This window comes from Marmota monax, unplaced genomic scaffold, assembly GCF_021218885.2.
Source record: "Marmota monax isolate L192 unplaced genomic scaffold, Marmota_monax_Labrador192_F-V1.1 WCK01_AAM20220418_F8-fsc00024, whole genome shotgun sequence".
NCBI lineage: Eukaryota > Metazoa > Chordata > Mammalia > Rodentia > Sciuridae > Marmota > Marmota monax.
This window is the reverse complement of record NW_026695224.1, coordinates 27,952,702-27,979,647: the sequence shown is the minus strand read 5'-3', so window position 1 is coordinate 27,979,647 and position 26,946 is coordinate 27,952,702. Positions and strand designations below refer to the sequence as shown.

At 45.8% G+C, this 26,946-nt stretch overlaps 1 protein-coding gene across 1 annotated transcript in view; it reads right to left on the bottom strand.

The window, feature by feature from the left end:
- Vat1l (vesicle amine transport 1 like) overlaps positions 1-26,946 on the bottom strand; it is a 143,974-nt gene that overhangs the window by 50,632 nt on the left and 66,396 nt on the right. The window contains exons 5-7 of the mRNA XM_046435036.2: positions 25,540-25,643; positions 23,207-23,262; positions 18,733-18,927 (exon numbers count right to left, since the gene is read on the bottom strand). Coding sequence (XP_046290992.2) covers positions 18,733-18,927; positions 23,207-23,262; positions 25,540-25,643 — 355 coding nt within the window. The remainder of the gene's footprint in view (positions 1-18,732; positions 18,928-23,206; positions 23,263-25,539; positions 25,644-26,946) is intronic.

Genomic DNA, 26,946 nt, shown 5'->3' with positions numbered 1-26,946 from the left:
AAATTGCAAGAGAATGAGGCATGGCATTTTTGTCTTTTGATGTCCTTATTATTTATTAATTTTCTGCTTTTCTTCTTCTTTTTTGGCCGGCTTTTCCAGCAAGGGCCACCCGTATGTGGCTTGTTGGGGGTTCTTAAACTTTTCCACTGAATACAATTTTACTTGGCATTTTGGCTTAAAATGCCCTTTGAAAGCATTTATCAGGTTAAGAATAAGAAACGTAGTGACTGAATAAAAAAAATAGCTGTTGAATTTCATCAAATGCCTTCGCATCTATTGAGATAATTATATCATGTTTTGATGGAAATGTGACAAATGATATAAATAACCTGATCCCCTATTGTCCCTCTCTGTGCACAGGTGAGGTTAATTGCCGAGAAATGAAGAGTATCATGCATTTCTCTCTTCATCCGTGGCCTCTGCTTTTTTTTTTTTTTTTTTTTGCTGAGTAGAACATAAATAAAAAGGAATAAGATGATATTGTGTATGTTTTCTGCCTTACAATAGAAAAAAATGTAGAAAATCACACATACATGGTCAGTCCTCCATATCTGTGGGGTTCCCAGCAGCAGATCAACCAATCGTGGACTGAAAATATTTGGGGAAAAAATGGCATCTATACTGAACATGTACAAAATTTTTTCTTGTCGTCATTCCCTAAACAATACAGCACAACAGCTATTTAGGCAGCAATTAGGTTGGATTAGGCATTCTACATAATGTAGTGATGTAGAATACATTGCAGGCGTGCTCGGCTTCATACAGTTACTAGGCCATTTTATGTAAGAAATTGGGGTAGCAGGAAGTTTGGCATCTGCAGGGGGTCCTGAAACCAATCTCTCTTGGATACCAAGGGACAACAGTACACAAGAAATTTGGAGGTTTTAAATAGAGCATTTCCAAAGACCTTGAATAACTGCTGTTTACACTATAAAAACACAGGATCAGAGTTAGAGAAACTGAGAAAGAGTCTGGACTAAAATGTGGCTGACAATTTTTCGAATCACTTCTGCAGCCACTTCCTCAGCAAGCCTTAAATGAGGGGGGCATTGTCCTGCAGAGGGAAAGGACAGACACATCAGGGAGAAATGCTCCTAAGACAGGTAGCTCCTGCTCAGTCACTTAGATGGGCTGCGCACTGGTCAGGTTACTGTCCGGTTGGGGTGGGGATGGCCAAGGTGGGTCATTTGATGCAGCCTCTCTGAGTGGCAGAGGCTGCCTGGCACGTGGAGCTGAGAGAGGGCTGATGCCAGGTTGGATCCCTGGAAAAGACTGAGGCCGACGGGCAATGGATGCCAGGGGCGGGGCAGGCAGGAGGGACGGCCTGCAGGCCGTGGAGTCTGCACATCGTGTCTGAAGGGAAAACATTCCCCTAGCTCTGACAGGAGAATAGCAAGCAGGTTCTGGCGCCAGCATCTGCCAGAACTAGTCTTTTAAATGATTCTGTGACTGTAGAGGAATAAAGAGAGAAAATGTACTGATGTTCTTAAACAGAAGGTGAGCTACGGGGCTCCACTTCTGCACTTCAGTGTCGCATCAGTTCTATCTCTAACCCCTCTGGATCCCGCTTTCCTGGGCACTCTCCCACTCCCACCCCAACTTTACCTTGCAAACCTGACACCTCCACAGCCATGAGCTTCTGAGCAAGTCCAGCCCCCCGCCCCCAACTGTGCTCTATGGGCAGAGCTGGTCCAAAGCAGTCACCTGTTCTAATTGGTGGTGACCCCGTGGTCTGCCTTAGCCTTCCCAACAAACCCTCAGTTTGCCCACACAGCTCCTAAGCAATCTGGGCACTCAGTTATAGCTGTGGGAAGAAAGAAGAGATGGACAAGAATCAGCCAGGAACAGGGTACATGAGAGAAGTGACGGGTGGAGCATTATGAGTGATCCTTCTGCCCTTTTGACTATTTCCTAAATATTCTGTATTGTGGTCTTATGATATTTATATAATGCATTATTTTAATTGCAAAAAAACTATGGTGGGCAAAAGGCAAATAAGTACATAATCGGATCACTTACACAAACAAAATGCACAGACACATATACACAAACACAATACCTATACGAAGACACACATACAAACATACAAAATCATAAATGACAAAGACACAACATCTACACAAAAACACACATTCACAAACACTATATGCACACACATACACAAATGCAACATATGCACACACACATATACATACCAACAACAGAAACACAACACACACCTACAAGCACACAGTCTCTCAAATAAGAAACCAGGCTCAGACTCCTGGTTTGACTAGTCTGTCCAATCCCCTTTCTCAGTCTGTCTTTGTAAAAATCTGCACGATGGCCAGGCAACACCTGCCCTGTTATCTCGGTGGCTTACTGTGGCTTTGACACCCCACAGGAACAGGTATAGGATGCTGTGCAAACAGAAGGTGCACAGGGCACCCAGCTGTCACCTCTGCAGTTTCCAGCACAGCCAGGCATGCCGCAGCTTGGGAGGTAAAGTGCTTGTCTGCAGCGTGTTCAACCACCAGGCAGCGGCAGTGTGCGGAGACTGGCACTCAGCTGCCAGCACTTGTAGTCAGTGGCTGAGTGAAGTGGCTCAGTGCTGGCCTTGGGGTCAGGGGATCTGCGCCACCACTTATAGCCTCTCCTCATCTCGGCCTTCTCCTCTGAAATGCCTGCTTGACTCCTCCAGCCACAGAGGACTGAGGCGATCATGGAAATAAGTGCTAAGCTCCACGTCCCCAGACTCACCCCCCTGGTGTTTGTTGAGCAAACTCGCTGCATCATGATGCATGTGAGCCCTGCTAGGGAAGCTAGGGAAATGACACGTTTTGGAAGAGAAATGGAAAGGAAGGAACAAATGAAAGTGGTATCCAGCACCCGCTCTGTGGCGTTTAGATCCAGCATGAGTTGGCAGCTTTCACATTCCCTGTAACCAACTTTGGAGCAGGAAGGAAGGTCAAGGGTTATTCCCATTTTACAGTTGCAGAAAAACTAAGGCTTGCATTGCAAAGCCAACTGTATATAACCAGAGAAGTCAGGCTGATGAACCAGAGTCTTGAAGACTGGACGTTCCCTTGGAACCAGGATGCTTCCAACCAGGGAGATGGGCCACCAGGGAGAAGGACTTAGGACAGTGATCTCGGAGTGGGTGGAGACCTGGCTTGTGAGCATAGCCTCAGAGAGAACCAGTCCGAGAGTCAAATTCTGGCTCCATCACTTCTTGGCTGTGCGACCTCACCCAGTCACTCGCTCCTCTCCCTGAGCCTCCATTTCCTCATCTGTAAGATGGGAAGTCCTGTCAAGAGGGGCTAAGGCTCATCAAGGGCTGGGCAGTGGGCCTGGTTCAGGGCCACTCCTGCTACTCTGTCATTCATCCAGGGCTCCGTGGGCAGCTGCTCATTTAGAGTTTATTAAATGACTAACTAGAGCGTGGCACTTCTCTGGCTGCAGCTCCATAAACAAGCTCACAGCTTAGTAGTCAGGCGGACTGGAGGAGGAGAGCCCAGACACCAGCCTGTGGGGATCCTGGTGCTGCCACGAGCTTCTGCTCCACAAAGTGGCTCCACAGATGCCTTTGGCGAGGACGGGGAGCATAAGGAGACAGCACCGGGAGCTGGCTTCTTCATGGTGGTGACACAACAGACAGGAAACCAGCCCCGGGAGGCCTGACTGCAGGATGGCAGGAAGGTGCCCCCCGGCTCCCTTTCCAGGGGACAGTGTTGCTCACTGCTGCTGCTTGCCCCGAGAGCTTCCAGGAGGCACCACTGAGCATTTGCACAACAGCCCCGTGGAGGAGGGGCTGCCACCATCTCTATTTCTCAGAGGAGAAAAGCAAGCCCAGAGTATTTTTCAGGGGTTCACAGCTGTGACTGGAGGAAGGAGAACCCGCCCTTCTAAACCTGGCCCTGAATTTTATCTCTTCCTCCCTTCGTCACTCACAGAACATTATTGCTTTTTGATCGTATGTCACTCACTCACAATTTGTTAAGGATTGAATGGTGCCACCCCACCCCATCCCCAAATTCATATGAAGTCCTAAGGTCTGACCTTATTTGGAAATAGGGTCTTTATAGATGTAATTAGTTAAGATGAGGCCACGGTGAGGTAAGGTGGGACCTCACCCAGCATGACTGCTGTCCACATAGAAAGGGGAATTTGGGAGACAGATGCACCCAGCTATGCCATGTGAAATGAAGGCAGGGATTGGGGTGATGTGTCTACAAACCAAGAGATGCCAGAGATTGCCAGAACTACCAGAAACTAAGAGAGGCAAGGGCAGATTCCCCCTCAGAGCCCTCAGAAGGAACCAGCCCTGTTGACACCTTGATCTTCGCACTTCTGGACTCCAGACCAGGGAGACTGACTATTGGCAGCTGTTCAGGCCATTCAGCCTGTGGTGCTCGGTTACAGCAGCCCCAGCAAGCTAATGCCCAGCTGCCCCGGGACATAGGTCAGTCGTTCCCACTTTATAGGTGAGGGACAGAAAAATGATGTGCTAGAAGCCCAACAGGAAGTAGGCGGGGCAAGAGAACTGATCTGTGGGCTCCAGTACTTTTATCATCTGATCAGAGGTGGCTGATGAGTGCTCTGCCATTTGCAGGAGTTGAACATGTGAACTCAATGAGTTGTACCACACTTGCAAAATCAATAACAGGGAACATGGTAGAATCTTAATATTTACCGGAAAAAAACTGATGTTCAGAGAAGAATGGATTCCAGAAGGTGGGCGTGTAGGCAAGGTTCACAGCAGGGTTACCTGTGAGGAGGTGACCTTTAGTCCTACGTTTTCTGGTGCAAATGCATGTTCTGGTATTCAAACAACACTTCTCTGCAGTGTGGATCTTTTATCCAGTTTAGTACACAGGTCAGAATCTGATTCACGTATCAGTACAGAGACCTTGGAAAATACTTTAAAATGGTCCACTGTTGCCTTCTTGCAAATAAGATATACGAGGTGACTTCTCCATCCCCTTCAAAGGTAAATAACATTTCTAGCCTTTGGATGACTCAGACTGCTGGCCTGGGTCTTCTGGAAACACAGCCAACAGCAAGTGGCCTGCATCAGTGCTGTCCCTGGCTCACAAGGAAATCCTGTTTTGTGATATACTTTTAGCCAAGTAACAGGCGCGAAGGCAGAAATGATCATTTTCTTAACAGGAGTGGACTCAGAGCTGAGCTCACACACCCCTAGCAAGGAGCTCTGAGCTGTGGATAAACCTAATCCTGCCATCTCCTGTGGTCTCTGGGGAAGATGGGATTGTTTGGAGCCAGTCTCAATGGGAGGTGCCACACCAGGTAGATGGGAACGCATATCCTGAGGCTCCAGAAGTCTTTTATAGGCCAGGTCCCATGTTCTCCTTGTTTGGCACCTTGCCAGAAGGGTCCCTGACCACAAAGATCTCAACTCTGGGGAGGACACACTTGCAGTGCACTGTGACAACACAGCTGACACTGAGCACTGGCTGCCTGTCTAGCAGCAGGAGAAGCACCTTCTCTGTTAGGTCACTGGGTTTGATTGCTCCAATGAGGAAGCGAAAGAAGCTGCCATCATACTCTCCATTTCTCACCAGTAACTGCACGTGCACCTGTTAGTGAGGGAGTCCAGCCCAGGGTATCTGAAAGCAGAAGTTCTTAACTCAGCCTGGGGTGCTGGCAAGAAGGAGGGGTGCTTTCACAGAAGAGCCAACATCATCAGGCCCAAATCTTGGACAGTGACCAGGAATTTCGTAGGATGGGGGAAGGGCACTGCAGGCCAAGTCAGCAGCAGGGACAAAGGCAGAGAGGCACAGACCACAAATGTCCAGTGAGGCTGTGGTGGTGGGTGTGTCTGGGGAACTGTGGGGAGCTCCGATCCCATCTCCAGTGCTCTCTTCTCATGGCTGGACACCTGCCTCTCCTTCAGTCTGTAGTCAGCCTGATGAACCTTCCTCTGTGCTTAAATGTGCCTCCCTGTCTCTTTCCAGATCCTAGACCTCTGCCCAGGCTGTGGCCCAGGCCTAGGTCTCACCCTACCCATTTCTCTTCCCACAGTCTTCTCCCTGCTATGTAACAACTGTTCACTCTGGCCACTGGCTGCCCCTAGAGTGCACACCCAGGCCTTCTTAGTCACCAGTGGCTGGTAGGTGGTGAGCAGGTGCTTTGGAAATATGTGTTGAGTGAAGGATGTATTAGTTTTCAGTTGCCGCTATAACAAACTACCACAAGTTTAATGGAGTAAAATTTTCTTTTTCCTCTCACACTTCTACAGGTCAGAAGGTTGACATAGGCTGGCAGCAGGATGTAGGTAGGGCTGTATTCCTTCAGGAGTCTCTAGGGAAGAACCCCCTGCCTGCCTGTCCAGCTCCTATAGGCTCCTCTCCTTCTCCAGCTCCCACATCACCTTCCTCCCTTCTCTGACTCTGGCCCCTACCTCCCCCTTGCTAAGACCCTTGTGACTGCATTGGGCCCATTTGGATGCTCTAATGTCCACATCTCAAATTTCTTAACTACTTGCATCTGCAAGGTCCCTATTTCCACACAAGGTGACATAGTCAAAGGGATTGAACATCTTTAAAGAGTCACAGCTGAGCCTATTACAGATCCACAGGGGAATAAACTGAGCCAGACCTGGGCTTGCGTTGGGTCTGGTGGGTGCCTCAGAGCAGGGCTGGAGCAGGTCCACACAGGGCTCAGGCCACGGTGGTGCTGATGCATTTGAGTGACAGGAAACATGGTGTGGGGCCCATGGGGAGGATATGGCGGAAATCAGGAACGTGTGGGGACAAGGTGATGGTGTTGAACTGAAGAATTTAGGATTCCACTTGAGAAAAGGAAGGCATGCAGGAGAGAGACAGAGAAGAATAGGGACATAGAGTAAGACATAGTCACTTCTGGGGTTTCAGTTTTCTCATCTAAATACTGAGAGAATGGACCAGATGCCAGGTCACATGGCTAGGATGTTAGTGAAGATTGGGGCCAGATTTCCCAGGTGGTGCTACTGCCCTACCTTCCAAATCCCCTCTATCCCAATGTTAAATAGCCCTTTAATTGTGTCCTTTCTCAAAATATAGGGTATATGTCTGTGTGTTTGTGTGTGTGTGTGTGTGTGTTTTGTGCGTGCATACGTAAGATGTCTGTGTGTTAGGTTTAAATTAACTCACATCCCATACAATCCCCCACTTAAAATGCAACACAGTGCTTTCTGGCGTATTCGCAATTTGTAACCATCATCATTATAGAACATTTTTATCCCTCCAAAAAGCACTCCCATGCTGATAGCCGTCTCTCCATTCCTCCTACCCCGGCTTCAGGCAGACCTTGAGCAATGCGGCATCTCCTGGCTGATTCCCAGGCATTTGGACTGTCTGAGGCCATGCAGGAGCTGCTGCTGGCTGTCAGCCTGTCCCTCCCACCCACTCATTCCCTTTCTGACCCTTTGCATTCAGACTCCTGCCCTCATCCTTCTACTGAAATAGCTTTCCAAAAGGTCAGCAGTGAACTCTGAACAGATCTGGAGGCGTCTCCTCCAGGGACTTCCTGACTCTGGAGCAGCAGTCAGTGATAATGACCTGTCAGATGGTCGTGATGGTCCTTCTATCAAACGTCTGTCTGCAGATGCCTGTCCTCTTCCCACAGGGTGAAGGGTGGGGACATGAGGGTTCTGGACATTCCCCCCACCGTGGGGGAAGTTAATGTACCTGTCTCAGTCTCTGTGCCACATCCTCACTGTGTGACCCTGCGTAGCGCATTTTCTCAGTCTCGCTGAGGTTGGCTTTGAACCCGCGATCCTCCTGCCTTAGCCTCCCCCAAGCTGCTAGGATTATAGATATATTATGGCCTCCATCTCCTCCTCTGTGTCACCGGGGCTGTGACAGTAGCCACCACAAGGGGCGATTGTGCACAGGAAATCAGCTAATTAATGTTCAGGGCTCGGCAAGGCACTCGGTTCATATAAACATACCGAGCTGAGTGTTTGCTAGTGTAATTATTTCACTCATTCTTTTGTTCACCAGGTTTACTCATTGCCAGTTTTTTCAATGTATTAGACTTCCCTGGGGTTCAAATACCCACCAAATCAATTGTAATCTGGGACTTTAGGTAAGTAAACCTTTCTAAAGTCTGTTTCATGATCTACAAGATGAGGATTAACATACTTTGGTCTTTGGTGAATATAAATCAGTGAATACTTGAAGTCCTTAGAGCAGAGCCTGACATATAATGAATCCTCCAGAAATATTACCAGTAACAATGGCTGACCCCCTTCTTGGACCTCCATGAGGCTGTGGATTGGAGGTGCCTCTGGTCATCTCTACCTGTTCCAGCATCACCTTAAACCCAATTCCCATCTAAGCTCTTCAATTTCATGTCAGCTTCTATCCTGGTTAACTAAAATGAATCAGTTGACCCCCATCCCTGGGCTCCCAGGTTCAAAGATCCTTGGTCATGTCTGACTCTTTTTTCGGGGGTGGATGAGGAGTGCTGGGGATTGAACTCAGGGGCACTCAGCCACTGAGCCACAATCCCCAGCCCTATTTTTGTATTTATTTAGAGATAGGGTCTCACTGAGGCTGGTTTGAACCCACGATCCTCCTGCCTCAGCCTCCCCTAAACTGCTAGGATTATAGATATCTCTGACTCTTGATTCTCTTTTGTCCCTTATGTTAAAATTTCCTCTTTTGAAAGTCTCAGATTTGCTTATTTGCTTCCATTCCATGGTCCCCACTGTTGTTAGGGGCTTACCTATTCCTGCCTCAAATGCTACCATGGCATCCTGGCTGGATGAGCTGTCCCTAGCCCCTCCTCCAGGTCACTGTGCGCAGGGTACAACACACTGCTTCTTTGGGTGCTGCTTGGACAATCCTCCCCCACCTCCAACTGTGCCTTGGAAGGAGCCTCTCCCCCTTAAAGAAGCCAGGGGCCACCTACAAGATCAAGGTCGGCTCCATGCTTCTCCTTGAGTCTTCACCTCTCAGTTGGGTTGGGGCATCTCGGCTCCATCCTCTCTGAAGTTCCCAGTTTGGCACTGGAGTTGAAGCCTATGGCTACTCTAAGACTGATGATCACCTCTCCCCACTACAGCCTATCTTCTGGGTCAGTCCACCCTCCTCCTCCCTGTGTTCCACACGGGTCTCTTTTTATCAAGTTAGTGGGACAGAGAAGAGGACCTACCAAGCTTGGCTTCACATGTTTTCCCATTCATTTCTTTTGGATAAACCTATATCTGTTTAGGATTTGTGATGATTTAGAATGAATGACAAATATAATTCAGTCATAACTGTTAACATGGAGGTAAAAAATACACCACATAATAAGAAGAGATTAGGGACACTTACATCAAATAAACAATTGCATTTAGGCAGTGACTTTTGATACAGCCAAGGCCAAGAGAGGAATGCAGGGAAGGGCCCATTAACATAATCCACTGAGGGCAATCATGGGGAATGCTGGGGAGACAGGCGATTTTCTACCTTCAAACAGAAGGAAGCCATCAGCTCAGAGATCAGGTCCAGTAGAACTTTCTCCAGCAGTAGGAATGTTCTTCCACAGCTGTTCCGTCCAGTAAGGTAATCACCAGTCATGTGTGGCTTTTAAGCACTTGAAATGTGGCTACTGTCACTGAGGGATTGCATTTTAAAAGTCTTTTTTCTTTTGGTGGTGCTGGGATTGAACCCAGAACATGCTAGACAAGCATCTACCACCGAGCCACATTTCCAATCCAAGGAACTGCATTTCAATAAAATTAAATTAAGTTAAAATAGCCACATGGGACTAGTTATCATTATTGGAGCTAGGCTTTTATGTAGTATCATTATTGGAGATGGGCTATAGCCATAGACTTTTATGTAAATAATACTGTTAGTACAGATAATGTCTTCAATAGTGGATTTTAAAAATCAGTAAGATCTCCTTGCAGCCCTTGCTGTACTGCTGAGTGGCACACAGGTGAAGACAACTGTAATCAGAGGCCATAGAAATACAGTCTGGGCACCCATCTGTATGATGGTATGTGGGACCAGATGGGCCTCAGGGAACTGAGAAGTGAAGTTAATGGTGCATGCTGCATAGGTCACATTCTCTAATAGCAGTCCCCTCACCCAGAAGGTTAACTCCAAGTCCTCTGCCCCATAGCTAGGATGTCTGTGATTTGATTCCATCCATCAAACTGACCCTATTTCCTCTCACTGTTTATCCCAGATCTTTCTATCTATCCCACTTCCTTCTATTTGCCACGGTGATTTTGTTTATACTGTCTCTCCTGTTCATAATATCTTTTTTCTTTTTTTGTGACTCCAACTTTTGCTACGGTTCAGATACTAGGTGTCTGTTAAAAGCTCATGTGAGAAACAAGCCACGAAAACTTGGGTGTGAAAGAATTGGGTTAAGAGAGCTTTAACCTAATTGGTGCATTAATCCTCTGATAGGAACTAATTGGGTGGTAGCTATAGGCAGTTGGGTGGGGCTGGAGGAGGTGGGTGATGGGGGGTGTGCCTTTGGGGTGAGGGACGGACTCTCTCTCTCTCTGCTTCTTGGTGTGATGTTCCAAGATGTTCACCACAGACACACTTCTGCACCAAAGTTCTGCTTCACCTGAGGCCCCAAGAAATGGAGTAGGCCATTCTATGGACTAAGACTTCTGAAACTGTGAGCCCCCAAATTATCCTTTCTTCCTTATAATTGTTCTCATCAGATTTTTTGGTCATAGCAGTGAAAAAGCTGACTAAAATAAAAGTTGGTACTGAGTAGTAGGATCATTATTACTATGACTAACCTGACCATGTGGTTCAGAAAATACACTTTCTTCTCAGCAGCACATGGATCCTTCTCTAAAATAGACCATATAGTATCCCACAAAGCAAATCTTAGCAAATATAAAAAAGCTTGTGGAGCTTTTTAGAATTTTGGGGGGAAATTCTGGAAAGTTTAGTGATGCAAGCTGGGCTTTAGATTGTTTGGGATGGGATCTCAGATGATCAAACTACCTATAGGAGGGTGGACAGTAAAGACTGGGTTCATGAGATTCCAGAGGAAAAGAAGAACTCTATTGAAAATTGGACTAGAGGCCATTTGTGCTATATCCTGGCTGAGAAATTGTAGGCATTTTTCCAATGTCCTGAGACTCTATGAGGCTGAATTTAAAGGTGTTGGGCTTCTTAATCTGGCAGAAAAAATTTCTAGACATAATAGCATTCAGGTAGTGGCAAGGATTTTGCTGACAGTTTTAAAGCCAAGTTTATTGTGATAATCAGGAGCAGAAAGCAGAGCTAAAAGATTTGAAAAACTTACAATTTTACCAGAGAACTGGGAGTAATGCTGGGTCTAAGGAAGATGTGGTTGTTAAAAAAAAAAAAAAAAATTACAGTCATACAAGTAATGCTAATTGCTTTACCCAGAAACAACAGGAAAGATGACTTGAGGGCACCTCAGGAATTGGCAAGACCACACCCAACTCAGGCTCAAGGATATAAAAGTTCCTTTAAGATGAGGCCATGGGGGCACCCTCCTTGCGTTAGGGGGTCTTAGGAAATTGTTTCACCATGCTTGGCCATCGAGGCACTCAGAGGCTGCTGCAGCCATGGTCCCTGGAGCCTTGGCTACTGCTCAAGATGGTGAAAGACCTTGATGTTAACCACATCATGCTGGTTCTGTAGGGATGCAGGATGCTGGAATTAGGGGGTCATGGAGGCTTCCACTGAAATTTCATAGGAAGGCCTAGGAGGCCAGGTACAATGCAGTAGGGTCAGAGTCCCTCAAGCTGCCCCTGAGAGGGCAGTGTGTGGAGAAGTGAGAAGAAAGCCGAAGCAGCAGTGGACACCCTTGAGATTAGGAAATGCCAGTAACATGGGATGTCTGTAAGGAAAGTTGCAGGAATAGAGAAGAAACAAGCCAACAGAGAGGCCAGGTGGTCTGCACCCAACAAAGTCCTAGAGGCAGAGCTACACAAGCCCTTTACAGAGAACATCATGATGCCACGTGTCCCAGATGCTGGATGTAGAACTACAGGACTTGTTCACCCAGCTGGATTTGGGTCTTTATTTGGTCCTATCCCTCTTTCTATGCCTTATTTCTTCCTTTTGGCATGGAAATAGTTACAACATGCCTTCATAGAGTGGATATATGTAACTTGCCCTGGATATTCCCAGGGGCTCATGTGAGTTTGCCTTAAATCTCGGTGGAGACTTAGACTTTGGAGAGAGATGGAACTGTTAAGGCTATGGGCACTCTTGGAAATGGACTAAAAGTATTTTGCATTGTGAGAAATGCATGCGATTTTGGGGGGCAGAGGTGGAATGTTAGGATTTATCTACAAGGTGTCCCCCAAAAGCTCGTGTGTGAGACAAAGATTAGATGCAGAAGGACTGGGGTATGAAAGCCTTAACCTAATTGATGCTTTACTCCTTTGATGGGGATTTACTGTGTAGTAACTGTAGGCAGATGGGGTGTGGCTGGAGGAAGTGGGACCCTGGGGGCGTGCCTTTGGGGTTTATATTGTCCTTATGGAGCAGGGCTCTCTCTCTGCTTCTTTGTGGGATGTTCCCAGCTGCTTCCTCGGCCACACACTTCTGCTCTGATGTTCTACCTCACCTCAGGCCCTGACAAATGGAGTAAGCTGTAAGACCTCTGACACCATGAGACCCCAAATAAATTTTTCTCCTATAAAATAATTCTTGTCAGATCTTTTGGTCACAGAGGTAAAAAAGATGACTAAAAATCATCCGAGTAATGTCTAGCCTTCCAATCACAGTGAAGCCCCACCTCATTCTTAAAACCATCTCTGAACATTCTTATCATCGTTCTCATTTTCAAACCCATTTGTGTTGAAATCAACACCCCATGATTGACGACTAAACTATTAAACAATTAGAGATTAGCTTTGTCTTAAAAACTAAGTTGTAAACTCAAGGGTGGAAAACATGTTTTCTACAACTTCTGTAGACTTGACATCCTGAAACAGTATTAGCACAGAGTAGGTGCTCAACAAAACTTTTGCCTCTGGATTGATCAATAGTTCTTTTCGTCCGTTTCCCCCCTCTAAACTGTCTGTGAAGTTAATTTTGTTCCAACTTAATATACGGCTGCGTGTTTCATATCTGGAAGCAAATCTGAGGCTGCAGTATAACCACTCTGCTCTGTGTATTAAGCTTACAATAAAGCCAAAGATAGATGACTAAAAAGAAACTTTAATCGTCTCTGATATTATTAAATCTTCTACTTGGAGGTCTCAGAGAGCCCAAGGAAATTTTCTTTTAATCCCTATGGACTTTCTATTCCACAGATGGAGTAACAGAGCTGGTCTGAAAAGCAATTTGGTACAATCATTGACCAAAGGGAAGGGGGAAATCATTACAGTCTCCTTCCAAGGTTCGCAAGCAATAAGCATGCTCTATTCTCTTTGATCCCAGCAGAGCTGCGTGGGCTTGATAAATATCCATGTGTGGCTCCACCGTGGCTCTGAACAGATGTCTGTAAATATTGTAGAAAAGAACCTTCAGAATGTTGAGCAGCAGCTGTGGATGCTTTTGTGGGCCAACTGGCAGCTGCCATCTTGCTCCCTCCTGGGCGGGACTGCCCTGCTGGAAAAAGCTAGGATCCCTTTGTTTGCTGGTAACTAAATGAACCACCATAGCTTCTTTCAAAGCAGTGATTCTCAGATCGGGGTTGTTTCATCCCTGAGCCCTTGTCCCATCAGGGAACATTTGACAGTGTCTGCAGCATTTTTGTATCGCCTTGGCTGGCAGACAGCAGGTACCCCCGGCATCTAGTGGATAGAAGCCAGGGATGCTGCTGGCCCTCTTGCCGAGCACAGGGCACCCCCCCAATCCTGGCCAACAAAGGATCATTCCGACTCAAATATCAATCACGCCCAGGTTAAGAAAATATGACTTTTTAACTTGCCTTTAAGTAATAATTCCTTTTATAGTATAGCTTGCTCATTCATTCACTTATTCATTCATTCATTAAACATTTATTATTAAGTATAGAAAATACCCGACGAGTCATATTTCTGAGTGTTGGGGGATTCCTTAATTATTCACGTAGGATGTACTTAGCATCTACTCTGCCAGGTACAGGGGTCTGGAGAAACATAGAGTGGGTGTCTCCTCACATGGGGATCACGGTCTAGTGGAAGGGAGCAAGAACCTAAACGAGTTAGCAACTAAATGCACAAGGTAACTTCAAACAGTGATAAGGACAATGGAGAGTACAAACAGGGGGAAGGGGGAAAGAATGACCAGCGCAGAAGTGACTTCTTTTAAGAGGTGAGGTTAGAGAAGGACGCTCTGTAAAGGTCCTATGGAGGCTGAGATGTTGAAGAAGGGAAGGAAACCAATTGGCAAACACCAGGAGGAGGAAACAGCAGGTTCAGAGGCTCCAGCCAGGAAGGCCTGGGCGGGTTCAAGGACCAGGATCCTCACACTGCTGAAGCTTGGGTGGAGGAGGGAGGTGGAGATGGGCAGGGATCAGAGGAGGCGGGGCCTTGTGACCTTGGTAAGGATTATAGACTATTTCAGGCTCAAAAGGGAGCCTTGGGGTGGGGTGTTTATGAGGGTGGAACATGATCTGGTTTAGGTATGTTCAGCCCACGTAGATAGCTGGTCAGAGAATGCCCTGGAGAGGGGCAAGATGCAAGGAGGGGCCAGTCAGGAGGCTCCTTGTAGGAGGGAGTCCAGGTTAGACAACAGCACTGAGTGGAGATGGAGGAAGGTGTGGATCCAAGGGTTCCAGACTGCCTTGCACGCAGCCCACAGCTCAGTGATGCAAGCTCCAGCCGGGTCCCAAGGGTCCTGCTCTGCATCCTCAGCTCACTCGTGCTCCGCTGGTCCTGACTGAGGAATGGCAGGCATGGAGTGCCTTTGTCGTCAGCAGTGAAGACTGTGATGAGTCCTGCTGACCCTGCTAAGGAGAGCTGGGCAATCTGCCATGAGCTTCCTGATCTGTGCTTCAGTGTGCCTGTCCCACTCCTTAGCTAGATGGGGGTCTTCCCTGCATATCTGACTTCTGGACTCGCCCAGGTTCCTGGCCAGCAATCTCAGCCTCTTCCCTGGTGGATGATGCTCTTGGGACCAAGGCATAGAACTTCTTGACGTTGACCCTTTAGCAGCCTCCCTTGGTACTCAGAGTAAAGCACGGTTCCTATCTGGTCCTTCCTTGATGACCTATTCAGGCTCTTTGCACCACGTAGTTCTTGGCTCACAAGACACCTGTGGAATCCTCCAGGACAGTTCTCGATCACCTCTTGGCTCTTGAGGGTCTCTCTGCTTTAAATGTTCTTCCTTCAGTTTTGTGCCACCTTCACATCCTAGCTCAAAGGGCATCACTCCAAGATGCTTCCTTCTCAATGGGCCTCATTTCAAACCAACAAGGAGATGAAAAAATCTTATTCTTTCAATGCATAAAGCTCAGATATACTTACAGAAGGTGTGTGTGTGTGTGTGTGTGTGTGTGTGTGTGTGTGTGTGTGTGTAGAGAGAGAGAATGTGAAAATCTCATGTGGAAACCAAGTCTCCCACTCCACCAGTTCACCAACATATATCCTGACTTATCTCCTTCCAAGAACTCATTACAATTGGCCATCCCCCTGCCTGTGTTTGTCCACCTCCATGATGTGTTTTCTGCCCCTTTCCACTGTCCTGAATACAAGGTCCATGAAGTCCAGGGTACTTGACCATCTGATTGCCATTGTGTCTCTGGCATCTGCACAGTACTGGGCACACTGCAGTCATTTAATAAGTATTTGGTGATTTAATTACCACTGTGACCTAGGAAAGATTTCAGGTACCAGCATGAGAACCCACGGTGCCAAGAGGAGTCCCTCTTGGATTTCAATCCTCACTTAATGCCACTAGACTTGCTGGGGCCCTTTGGGCACTGAGTTTAGGCGTAAGTCCCTTCTCTGCCCTAGGGATGAACTAACCTCCTCCCTCTCATCTTAACCATTTCCGATGTTCTCTCCTCCCTGACACCGGGAACCCTGTACCCATGCAGCTCAGTCCTTCCCCGTTCCACTGAGATGACATGGTGAACATATGGATGTCTGACTCATTCAATTAAAAACATTTTCAAGAAGATCATTACAACAGGCTAACCACTTTGGTAATTACACAGCAGAAAGCATGCATTATTAACTGGTTTAATTTAGCAATAAATTGAATCATAGTGAGCACCTGCATTAGAAAAAACACTGGAAGGAAGTGAAGCAAATGTTAACGACATTATCCTTCTCTGGAATGTGGACCTGCGGTTGGTTTTCTCCTTATGGTTTTGGCTAATTTTGGAATTTCCTGTAATCAGGATGTATTTCTTTTATCAAAAGAAATAAGGTCTTTTTATTTATCAAAGAAATGGACAACAAATACATGAAAAAAAAATGAATGTTCAACATCTCTAGCCATCAGAGAAATGCAGTCAACAAGACATTAAGATTTTCTCTCACGCCTGTCAGAATGGCAATCATCAAGAAGACGAATAATAATAAATACTGGAAGGATGTGGGGATAAAGGTAGACTCATACATTGTTGGTAGGACTGCAAATCAGTACAGTCACTCTGAAAAGCAGTATGAAGATTCCTGAAATAGCTAAGAATGGAACCACCATATGACCCAGTTATTCCACTCTTCAGTATGTATCCAAAGGAACCCACATCATCATACTATAGTGATACAGTCATATCAATGTTTATAGCAGCGTAATTCACAATAGCCAAATTATGGAACCAGCCCAGGTGCCTGTCAGTAGATGAAGGGGTAAAGAGAATATGGTCTATATACACAATAAAGTTTTATTCAGCTGTAAAGAAGAATGAAATTGTGGTATTTGCCAGTAGATGCATGGACCTGGAGAACAACATGCTAAGTGAAGTAAGTCAGACCCAGAAAGTCAAGGATCAGATGTTTTCTCCCATTTGTGGAAGGTAGACCAAAAGGCGGGTCAGGGAGCAGGGAGAAATCCTAGGAAAACAGAAGGGAGATCAGTGAAGTATAGGAAGGAGATTGATATGAAGGGAAGGAGGACTGGAAAAGAGTAGAACAGTAGAATGAAATTAACCAAACTGTCCAATGTAAATATGAGAACAGTACACCAAATTTCGCCTTTATGTACATCTATAATGCACTAATTTAAAAATACTAAAAACTGCATGTAACTAGCAGATGTTGAATCAAGATGACAAGTATCTTATACTATTTTAAGTATATATATATGTATATATACACTTAAAATTTTATGTGATAAAACAGTTGCATAAAGATTATGTATAAGGGCTGGGGCTCAGCGGTAGAGTGCTCACCTAGCACGTGCTGGGCTCGATCCTCAGCACCACATAAAAATAAATAAAATAAAGGTATCATGTCCAACTACAGCTAAAAAATATATGTATTAAAAATATTATGTATATATTAATATGTGTGTATATAAAAAGATTATGTGTTTATATAAATAGAGATAGATAGATATAGATATATGGAAGGTAGACCAGTAGGAGGGAGAAGGGGAGAGAAAGTAGGGATCTCAGGGACTAAAATGGAGTAAATTAAATTCCATGCATGTATAATTATGTCAAAATGAACTTAACTATTATATATAACTCTAGTACACCAATAAAAGGGAAAAAAAAAACTTTTGTTGGCTGGATTTGAGACCATGAATGATACTTCAGTGCTGGAAAGATATGTGGACATATTTCTGGTCCACAGAACCAAGGCTAGTAGTCATCTTTGCTTACACAGTTCTCCCCACATAGCCTTTTGGGGAGATTTCTGTGCTTAGAGAAGCCACTGCCTTTGAGTCAACTTAGTCCAACAAGCAAGTACAACAGTTTCTTCCCAGAAACATACCCATTCTGTCCCATGGAATGTAGTGTGTGCTACAGATGGTAAAAACATCTGTGACTACTAAAAGTATAACAGCACTTCTATAAGGCACCTCTCCCGTGAGAAATGCAAAACACAGACGAAAAACACACCCCACATATTTTAAAATATTTTTCAGGGGCTTCTTGGCTCCCTGAAGCCAAGGTTACAGACACCTGAGTTAGATAGATCTTAATGAAACGCCTCCTGAAATCCAGGCCACACCTGTCCTTGGCCCTCACAGGGAACAGCCATAACTAAACCTTCTTTGTCCACAACGGTTGTTGAGACCCAGTCTCCTCTTGCAAGTCTTAGATGAACCAAGACAACCAGTTCATGCCTCAGCACCCTGAAAGTTTATGCTCAGGGCTCTTAATTTTTTCATGGTCAAGGATGCTCTCAAGTAGTAGAATTTCTGGCCGTTGTGTTAATGAAAAGATTCAATCCAACAGCAGACCTAGCAATTCAGCGAGAATTACAGCGTCCATCATGACTGCTAACAATGTCTCCCAGGGGCTTAAAACATCTGGGCTCAGCACACAAAGCATTTCAGCTCTGAGCTCTTGTCTGCCCTGACCTTGATCTCTTACATACCCACAAGGTGTACGTGATGCTGTTAACAGTGCACACACACTCTTGTCACCCAGGTGAACTATACACACCCATGCAAATTCAGCAGCCTACCAGGGAAGAAAGGGTTCATGGCACTGGTGGTGAGCTGAGGCACACAGTCTGAGAAATGCTAAGGAACTTACATCGAAAGCACTATTCTATGAGACAATGACTTTCAAGATACTGAATTCCAACAAACCAACCTAGGGAAATATCACCAGTAAAAAAATTGTATCTGGTTGCCCAAACTCGCCTGGACCAAAAAGAGGAGGCTGTTTGCTGAAGGAGGGCACCATTCTTACCTCCTCCAGGGCCCACAAGGAGTCCACCACTGGCTTGATCTTCTTCTGGTTGTACAGGCCTATGAGTCTGTCCACCACGCCTCGAACAAGGCCTGCTCGGCCCTGTTTGAAGAGCAGATGTAAGAGGGAGAACCCTGCGATGACTTTGTTCTCTTCATACAGCTTGATGGGGTTCACTTTCTCCACCTGCCACCACTGAAAGAGAAGCGGGCCCTGGGTTAGGAGACCGAACATCAGCCCACATCTGCCCCCACCCCATGCTGTCAGCTTCCATGGGGGCAGCGGACGGCTGATCCCAGCTGCCACAGGAAGCTCTCACTGAGCCTTTTTTAAAGCACCAGTTTCATCAGGGTGTGCTGGGAGTGCACAGGATACAGCAGATGGCAGTGCTCATGCTAAGCTCAGGGGATCTAGGCGGGAGAGCCCAAACCAACTACAGGTTTGAAAGAACGAACAAGGCTCGTCATAGGAGAAAATGCCCGTTTATTGAAGAACAGCTCTGCATATTTATAGAGCCAGGGGTGGTTTGACAGTTATGACGGTTTAATGGTTGAACGGTTTGGTGGTTGGCATGGGGTGCTTTCTGATTGGTGGATAAGGATCATGTGAGCCAGCAGGGCTAGTCTGATTGGTGGGTAAGGATCATGTGAGCCAGCAGGGCTCACCATTGGACGGCTCTTCTTGGAGGATGGGGAAGTTAGTCTTTGGAGCTGGGGCTATTCCCAACAAAGTTGAATGTCTGAAACCCGGCAATCTAAAAAAGCTCCAATGTCTGAAAATTTCAGTGTGCCAACAGGATGTCACCCTTGGAAAAAGTCTTACCTCATGTAACAAGTCTCAGTCAAAATGCAGGTGCACTAACACTAAAACATTGAATATTCTTTGGAACCTGTATATCAAGTGTACATGACACATAAATGAATTTTGGGTACAGACTTGGGTCTTATCAACAAGTGGTCTCATAATGTTATAAGCAAATATTCCAACACTAAAAAACATATCCAAAATCTGCAACATTTCTGGCCCCAAGCATGCTGGATACAGATACTCAACCTGTACTGGGCCACATACGGTCCAAACGTTAGGAACGTGGTTGGAACCATTGGCTCTGGAGTCGAGTCCTGGCTCCTTAGCTTACTCCCTGTTATGCTCTGGGCTTTGTTTTCTCCACTGACTATAGTGGCGGAATCTGTCCTCTGAGGTTTCCCAGAAGCATAAGGTATAAAACACTTGGCTTAGGCGGTGGCACTGCAGCTACCTGGGTTGGTGAAGCAGAAGTTGAAGAGGTATTGGGGGGCATAGTGGGGGTGACCTTGTGATTTCAGGTGTAGCTTTCATAAGGGGAGAGAATGGCAGGGCTACACCAGACAGGTGGGCGGAAATCTGTTACAGAAAGAAGAGCAAGTGGGGGCAGGAGTTAACTTACACAGAAGGAAGAATGTAAAGGGCAGTGAAGCTGAAGGGTTGGGACTTTCATAGTGGTTTTCAACTAGGGGCAGTTTGTCCCCTACAGGGATGTTGAGTAATGTTGGGGGGATATTTTTGGTTGTGTTAGTGGGTTGACGGGGTGTTGCTGGCATCTAATGGGTAGAAGCCAGGGCCACTGCTAAACACCCTGTGGTGCTCAGGACAGCTCCATGGCAAAGATGATCCAGCCCTAAAAACCAACAGCACTGACGTGGAGAAGCCTGGACTGAAGACCTGGGTGTCTCTTTTCCAGGCTCTCGGCTCCCCATGAGACATCAACACAAGCACATCGTCCTTAACAACCTGCAGAAATGGCCATCCGGCCACTCTGTGCTGACTTAATTGCTATGCCTTTGGTGCCAGTTGTAGGTTAGAAATTCAAACTTCTAGTTTCTGGAGGGTTTTAAGAGGTAAAATGTTTACTGTAGGTTTCAGTATAGAATGCAAAAAGAAATGCGATGGGCATTCATAAGATTTCATGATATTTGTTATCAAGGTGCTTATTTGTATTCTGCCTGTTTCCAAAAAGAATTGAAGAGGCTTACAAAAGTAAAGGATTTTTATTTTTATTTTATTTCACTTTTTTTTTTTTTTTTTTTAGTACCAGGCATTAAACCCAGGAGTTCTTAACCACTGAGCCACAACCCCAGTCCTTTTTATTTGTTGAGATAGGGGTTTGCCAAGTTGCTGAGACTGGCTTTGAACTTGAGATCCTAAAATTCCGGCCTCCCAAATTGCTGGGATTTTAGGTGTGTGCCACTGTGCCCAGACAGATTTTGATTTTTTTTTTTTTAAGTTGGGAGACTCATGTTAGGTTGAAACCAGGACTGAGGTTCATATACAAAATTCTTTACCAAAAACTGTACCGCCCTTCAGCAAGGGCAAGGACCAGCTCTAGAAGAGTCGCATATTGACAACGAATGTCTTTTTAGAAAGCAAAGGTAGAAAAATGATTAATAACTTGATGCATGCCTCAAGGAATATTTATGGAATGGATGCTTGCGGAATCTACAACTGCTCCACACTGGTGGTTAAGAGTTCTTGGGCTGAATGCCACTTACTAGTTGTGTGACTTTAGTGGAGTCACCTAGCCTATCTGTGCTGGGTTTCCTCTCTGAACCTCGTGGCGCTGTGATGAGGAGTGACTGTGTTCATGTATGTCAGGTGCCTAGAATGGTACCTGACATATGCTAGGTGCCCTAGAAGCACAACTTTTATTACCTTAATTTGAAAGGGATGTTTTGATTTAGAGAATAAGAGCTGTGAGTTTGGAGTCAGATTGTGCTCTAGATTTGTTCCTCGTCTTGTGAGTATCATCACTTTATGGCCCGAAAGCAAATGGCATATTTGAGAATGAGTGAAGTTCTAAGAGGGAACATAATTAAGAAAGCAGAGTGAGAAATCCGGGGACAAGTCCAACACCTCTCTTAAATCTATAGTTTTTTTTTCTTTTTAAGAACATTTTAGAGCAAAGTTCTCCTTCCATTCTTTATAATACCCTCTTCAAATTACGTCTAACCGACTAGCATCGAACCAGTTCCTCTGAGCACACAGGGCTCAGAGGGTTAGTCTTTGTTCTTAGCCTTCAGCTACAAAGCATAATGCGCAAAGGAATCTACCTCCACCCTAGCTGCCCTAATCACCTGGCTGTGTGTCCGTGAGGGCCTTCGCTGAGTGTGAGCACACTGCAATTATTTTGTTAGTGTCCTGTGTTGTGATTGTGCATTTAGTGGAGAAGGGAAAACGCTTTTCTTATAATTGCATCTAATGTGTGGTAACCCACAGCAGTCGGTCAGCATCACATTAGTTACAGCCACATTAATAAAACAGCTGTGCGTGGTACCAAGTCTGTCTTCAGGGATACGGGAACACGGCATCCCGAAGAGATAGGCCCTACCCCTGCTCCTTCTGCAAATCCTGTAGCCTAGATGATCCCTGACCCCAGATTTTAAAGCCTCAATGGAGAATGAAGCCCTCTAATTTCAATCTCATAGTTGTAGGGAGCAGGAACCTCCCCAAATCAGGGAAGGTTCGGGGTAAAGTTTCTGGCAGCTGGTGCTGGCTCTTTGGGAGCACATGACATCCCTGTAGTGCCACACATAGAACAGACTCTCAGCTTCCCACGGATCTCCCTGACCGCTCTATTCAAAATGCCTCTGCCCCATCCTGCTGTTTTCTCTTCCGTATCCTATTTGAATCCCCTTCTGATGCTGGAGAGCCATCAATCACGTTATTATTATGTCTGTCTTAATTTGACTTTGCCTACCTATTGGCATAGGAGAGCCACCTCTCTATGCACTGTGACTCCTGGATGCTTGGCACAATGTTGCAAACAGTAGGCACCAAGAAAATGCTTATAACAGTAAGTGAAGTCATTGGGCTGTGTAGGAAGCGCACAGCAAGCACTGTGAGAAACAGCAGGTCCCTGCTCTGGGGGTGGAGGGGAGTAAAAATAAAAGAAGCAGCCCAAATTTGCTAATGTCTAGCACTGCATAGCTCTAGACAGGAACACACATCCCTCCAGGCATCCAGTAGGGGCAAATGCCAGAGAGGTGGTTTTTCTGAATGGCAGACAAAATAATTGTGTATTCAGAGCTTGATAAAGTCGGGGGATCCCACTCAGTAGGATGGAGACACAGAAAAATCTCAGGGTCAGAAAGTGGCCAAACTGAGAGGCTGGTCCTCTTGGGAGCAAATAAAATGCACTAATGCTAAGTTCATTTCTGACTTATGATTAAAAACACAAATGCCTCAGCAGTCTCTGTTGAAATCAAAATAAAGCGTTCTTGAGTTTCCCAGCACTCCTACTCTGACTTCATTCAGATAAAAGGAGCTCAGGCCTTTGTCTTGCCTGGGTGCAGTGAGCAGGGCAGAGATGCAGGCTTTATTGAAAATAAATGATGCAAATAAAGGACAAGCAGGAACAGTCAGCATCTCCAATGGAGGAGCTCACAACACACAAATCCACCCCACAGCACGCTGCTGTTAGACATGCACAGTTACTTACTGATTTAGCAAAGCTGAAGAAGCTCTTGGTCTCTCCAGTTACCATGTTGGACGAACCTGCAGATGAAAGGGTCCCCAATCAGGCACTTGTTCATGGAAATGGGCATCATTTGTTACACATGGAAGGACCACAGTTGTCTGGTACCCAACTGGCAATGGCTTAAAAAAACGAGTTTAATTCAGCCTTAGAAAAATGAAGGCATAGGAGCTGGGCGTCAGGTTGACTATTTTAACTAGGTGTCATTGGATCAAAGAGGAAATGGAGATTCTTCTCACGGTGACTAGTGACATTGGAAAACTGTGTAACAAAGGGCATCCAAGGCAAGTGTTTTAATGAAATGGTGCACTGCTGACACATCTGCCAGGTTCTGCTCTTTGAGACTGAGAAAGGGACTGTGGAAAGCTGCTCTATGGGTCTGAATGCGATTCCCCAGCAAGGGAAAGGCATGGGGTGCTGACCTGGCCTGGGTACCGAGGTGGTGGAGGGGGATTCAGATGGATTGAGAAAGAAGCACAGAAGAAAGAAGAGGAGGTTAAAAACAGGTTCAGAAGACAAGGAAATGGTGTGACCAATGGGTCAGCCCCAGAGAAGTCTGGGCAGAGTGGTGAATGCCACTTGAGATAATGCAATGAGAACCTAGTTTTGCCAGTTTGTACAAGCAAGGCTCAGATGGCAGGTGGGAGGTGGAGTTGGAGAAGTTACTGTAAGATGCTGAGACTGGGAAGAAAGACCCCCCCCCCCCGTAGGGGAGGAGGAGACTTAACAATATAGGGATACCATAATGGTACCTTTTAGTGGCTCAGACACCATAATGGTACCTCTTCAGTGGCTTTCCTGGCTTGTCCCCAGAGAATTGGAAGTAAGTTTTTCTTAAGAGAATAATTATTTAATGACAAAAGAATGTATATATTAAACTTAATTATTCAACCTGGGTAAACTAGTAGCCACTGCTTCTGCCTTTATGGGCTAACTTCCAGCAGGCATATGGCTCTAGGCTTGCAGTACTTCGTAACCAAGGAATCAGTGCAATGGATTTGATAATTATGACATTCAAGCTGAACTGCACAAAAATGACATCATGGAACTGGGCCAAAAATAGAACTCCTGGGGACTGGGGTTGTGGCTCAGTGGTAGAGCGCTTGCCTAGCACGTGTGAGGCCCTGGTTTGATCCTCAGCACCACATAAAAATAAATAAGGGTATTGTGTCCAATATAACTAAAAAATAAATATTAAAAATAAATTCCTGGTAAATGATAAGACGAGGAAACAACCCATCTGCATTGTATTCACCATATATGTCATAATGTCCTTGGACTCCCAGAAGGCCTCTCACCAATAATAATAATAAATTATGTATCCACTTCCAAGGAAATATGTGGTCATGATAGAAATTATCAAAACACCAGCAAAGGAGTATTTGTCTGTCTCTGGTGAGCTCAACTCTCTTTCTGTTATAATGATCTAATGATGACAAAAAGATATTTATATTCCTCAAATATCTTTTTTATAAGCTTCTCAGCTAATATCAGGGAAATGAGTTTTTATTTTTATTTTTTTTTCCTGAGCTACCCAGAGTTAAGGTTCAATATCTATTGCACCTGGAGGGCACAGAGCAGTCAAGAATCTCAAACATCAGGTAACTCCAGTATCCCTTTGCTTAGGAATATGACATCTGGCCTCATGTGAGCCTTTTTTGTAGAGACTGCTGTTTAGATCAACTTGCGTGCCTGCGACAGGGAAGAGGGGGGCTCTAGAGTCTCCTGTTGGAGGAGACTTGCTCCCAGCTGTTTCCATCAATCTTCTCCACCACCAAGAGCATAGAAATGGAGGTAGACGCAGAGCAGATGGGACTAGACCCGTGCCATCCTTCCATGGCTGCCATCTTGATGGGACATTCAGGTAGTCTGGAGGAAGAAGAGCAGCTCTCTGCAACCCATCACCAATAGAGATGAGTCCCCCAGAGGCCTCCATGTCCTGCCCACTTTTCTCCATCCTGCTATGGGTCCTCCATGCTGACATCTTCTTAATGTCCTTGAAGCCAGTTGGTATTTCCCACTTCCTGTGGGCCAAATCCCTTAAAGGTTCTACTCATCTCAGACTATCTTGGCTTGGTCTTGCTTTATCTCTTCTAAGATAACAGGATTATGGGGCAGTAGGCACAAAGTTTATCATTAAAACAACTAACAGCAGCATCAATAGGAGGAGAAACGAAACACGCCATCCCACGACCCCAACACACCAAGCAGCACATTTCATCTCTCAGAGCCTTGGTCCTGGGTACAAGGGCAGCATCCTTGACACTGACCATGCCCTGCTGCTGTGTACCACTCACCATATAAAATGTAGGTTCCCAGGGGTTTGAGAAGGCTGAGGCCTTTCCCAGTGTTGTCCCCGCACAGGCAATCCAAGACGATGTCCACACCTTCAGCGGAGATTCTAAATGGTGAGAAGACAAAGCAAAAGATGGAGAGCTGTCAGGAACCAAACTGTGGAGGCTTCTCTTTTCTTGGGTCATGTCATTTGGCACAGGATCAGGCAGAGAGAGGGACCTATGAGAAGCCTGGGAGGTGGGTTTATCCTCCAAGACAAACTACAGATATCAAACTGAGTTGCTGTGGGGTCACCTCCTGATAAACGCAACCTGAGTTGAAAAAAGCTGGAGTAGAAACGTTATTGAATCCACCTCACCTCCTGGACACCATAGCTGAGCAAGGCCTGTGATCACCAGGCTAGGGGATCTGAGTCACTGAGCTGAGTCAGCACTGGGAGAGACTATGACACTGCCTCTTGCTAGCCCAGGAGAAGATCCAAATGCAAAATGGGAAGTTCAATTATTACTAAATAATTGAATCGTTTTCATGCCAACGTCACGTCAAAAGGTCTGAGACCAACCATTGTCAACCAGGAACTCTCTGTGAAAGGGACACTGGAGGTAGCCAAGAATTGGCTGGTGGCTCACATCAAGAACCAGCCTGGAATCCAAGAAGGATGGTGGGCACTGGAGTCAGAGGGCTCCGCTGCTACCAGCTGCCTCACTCAACCTCTTGAGCCTTAGCTTTCTCCTTTTTAAAGTGGAGTTAGTCTGTTTCTAACTAAAGGATGAGACAAGGTGACAAACCAAATGGGTGGCCCAGGCTTGCTGCAGAGCAGACATTCCATAAGCCAGTTGAAGAGCTCTATTTCTGGAGCAAGGCCCTGTGCTGGGATCTGTCCAAGGTGCTGAGATAGAGTCAGGAACTAAACCAGCATGCTCCCAGTTTTCTTGGGGCTACTAATCCAGCAGAGAGGCGCCATCATCTAACTTGCAAGCTTTTACTTGCCCAGTCTCTAGGTATAGCCTAAAACTGACTCTTAGAGGATGAGGGATAAGTAGAGAAGCTCTTCCTTAATGCCTGAAGGCTGCGGGGTAGAGAGAACCCACATTTGTATTCCACCCGACAAGCCACACAGGTTTATCTTTTCTGTTCATTTATTTATACATTCATTGATTCTCCTAATGCATTTAACAAACATTTACTTTGTTTCTGCTGTTAGGAGACACTATTCAGGAGAGGGCTATAGAATAGGCAGATTCCAGAGATTGTTGGGGAGCTATTGATGCCCACGAGACCCCTGTTATGGCTGGCCCTGCTCCGTTCAGACAGGACTAGCCTTTCTTCAGGACTGTGTGTACGTGGGATTATTTGCTATAATATTTGTGTTAGCAGATATCTCAATTTTTCTACCCCAACATGGGCAT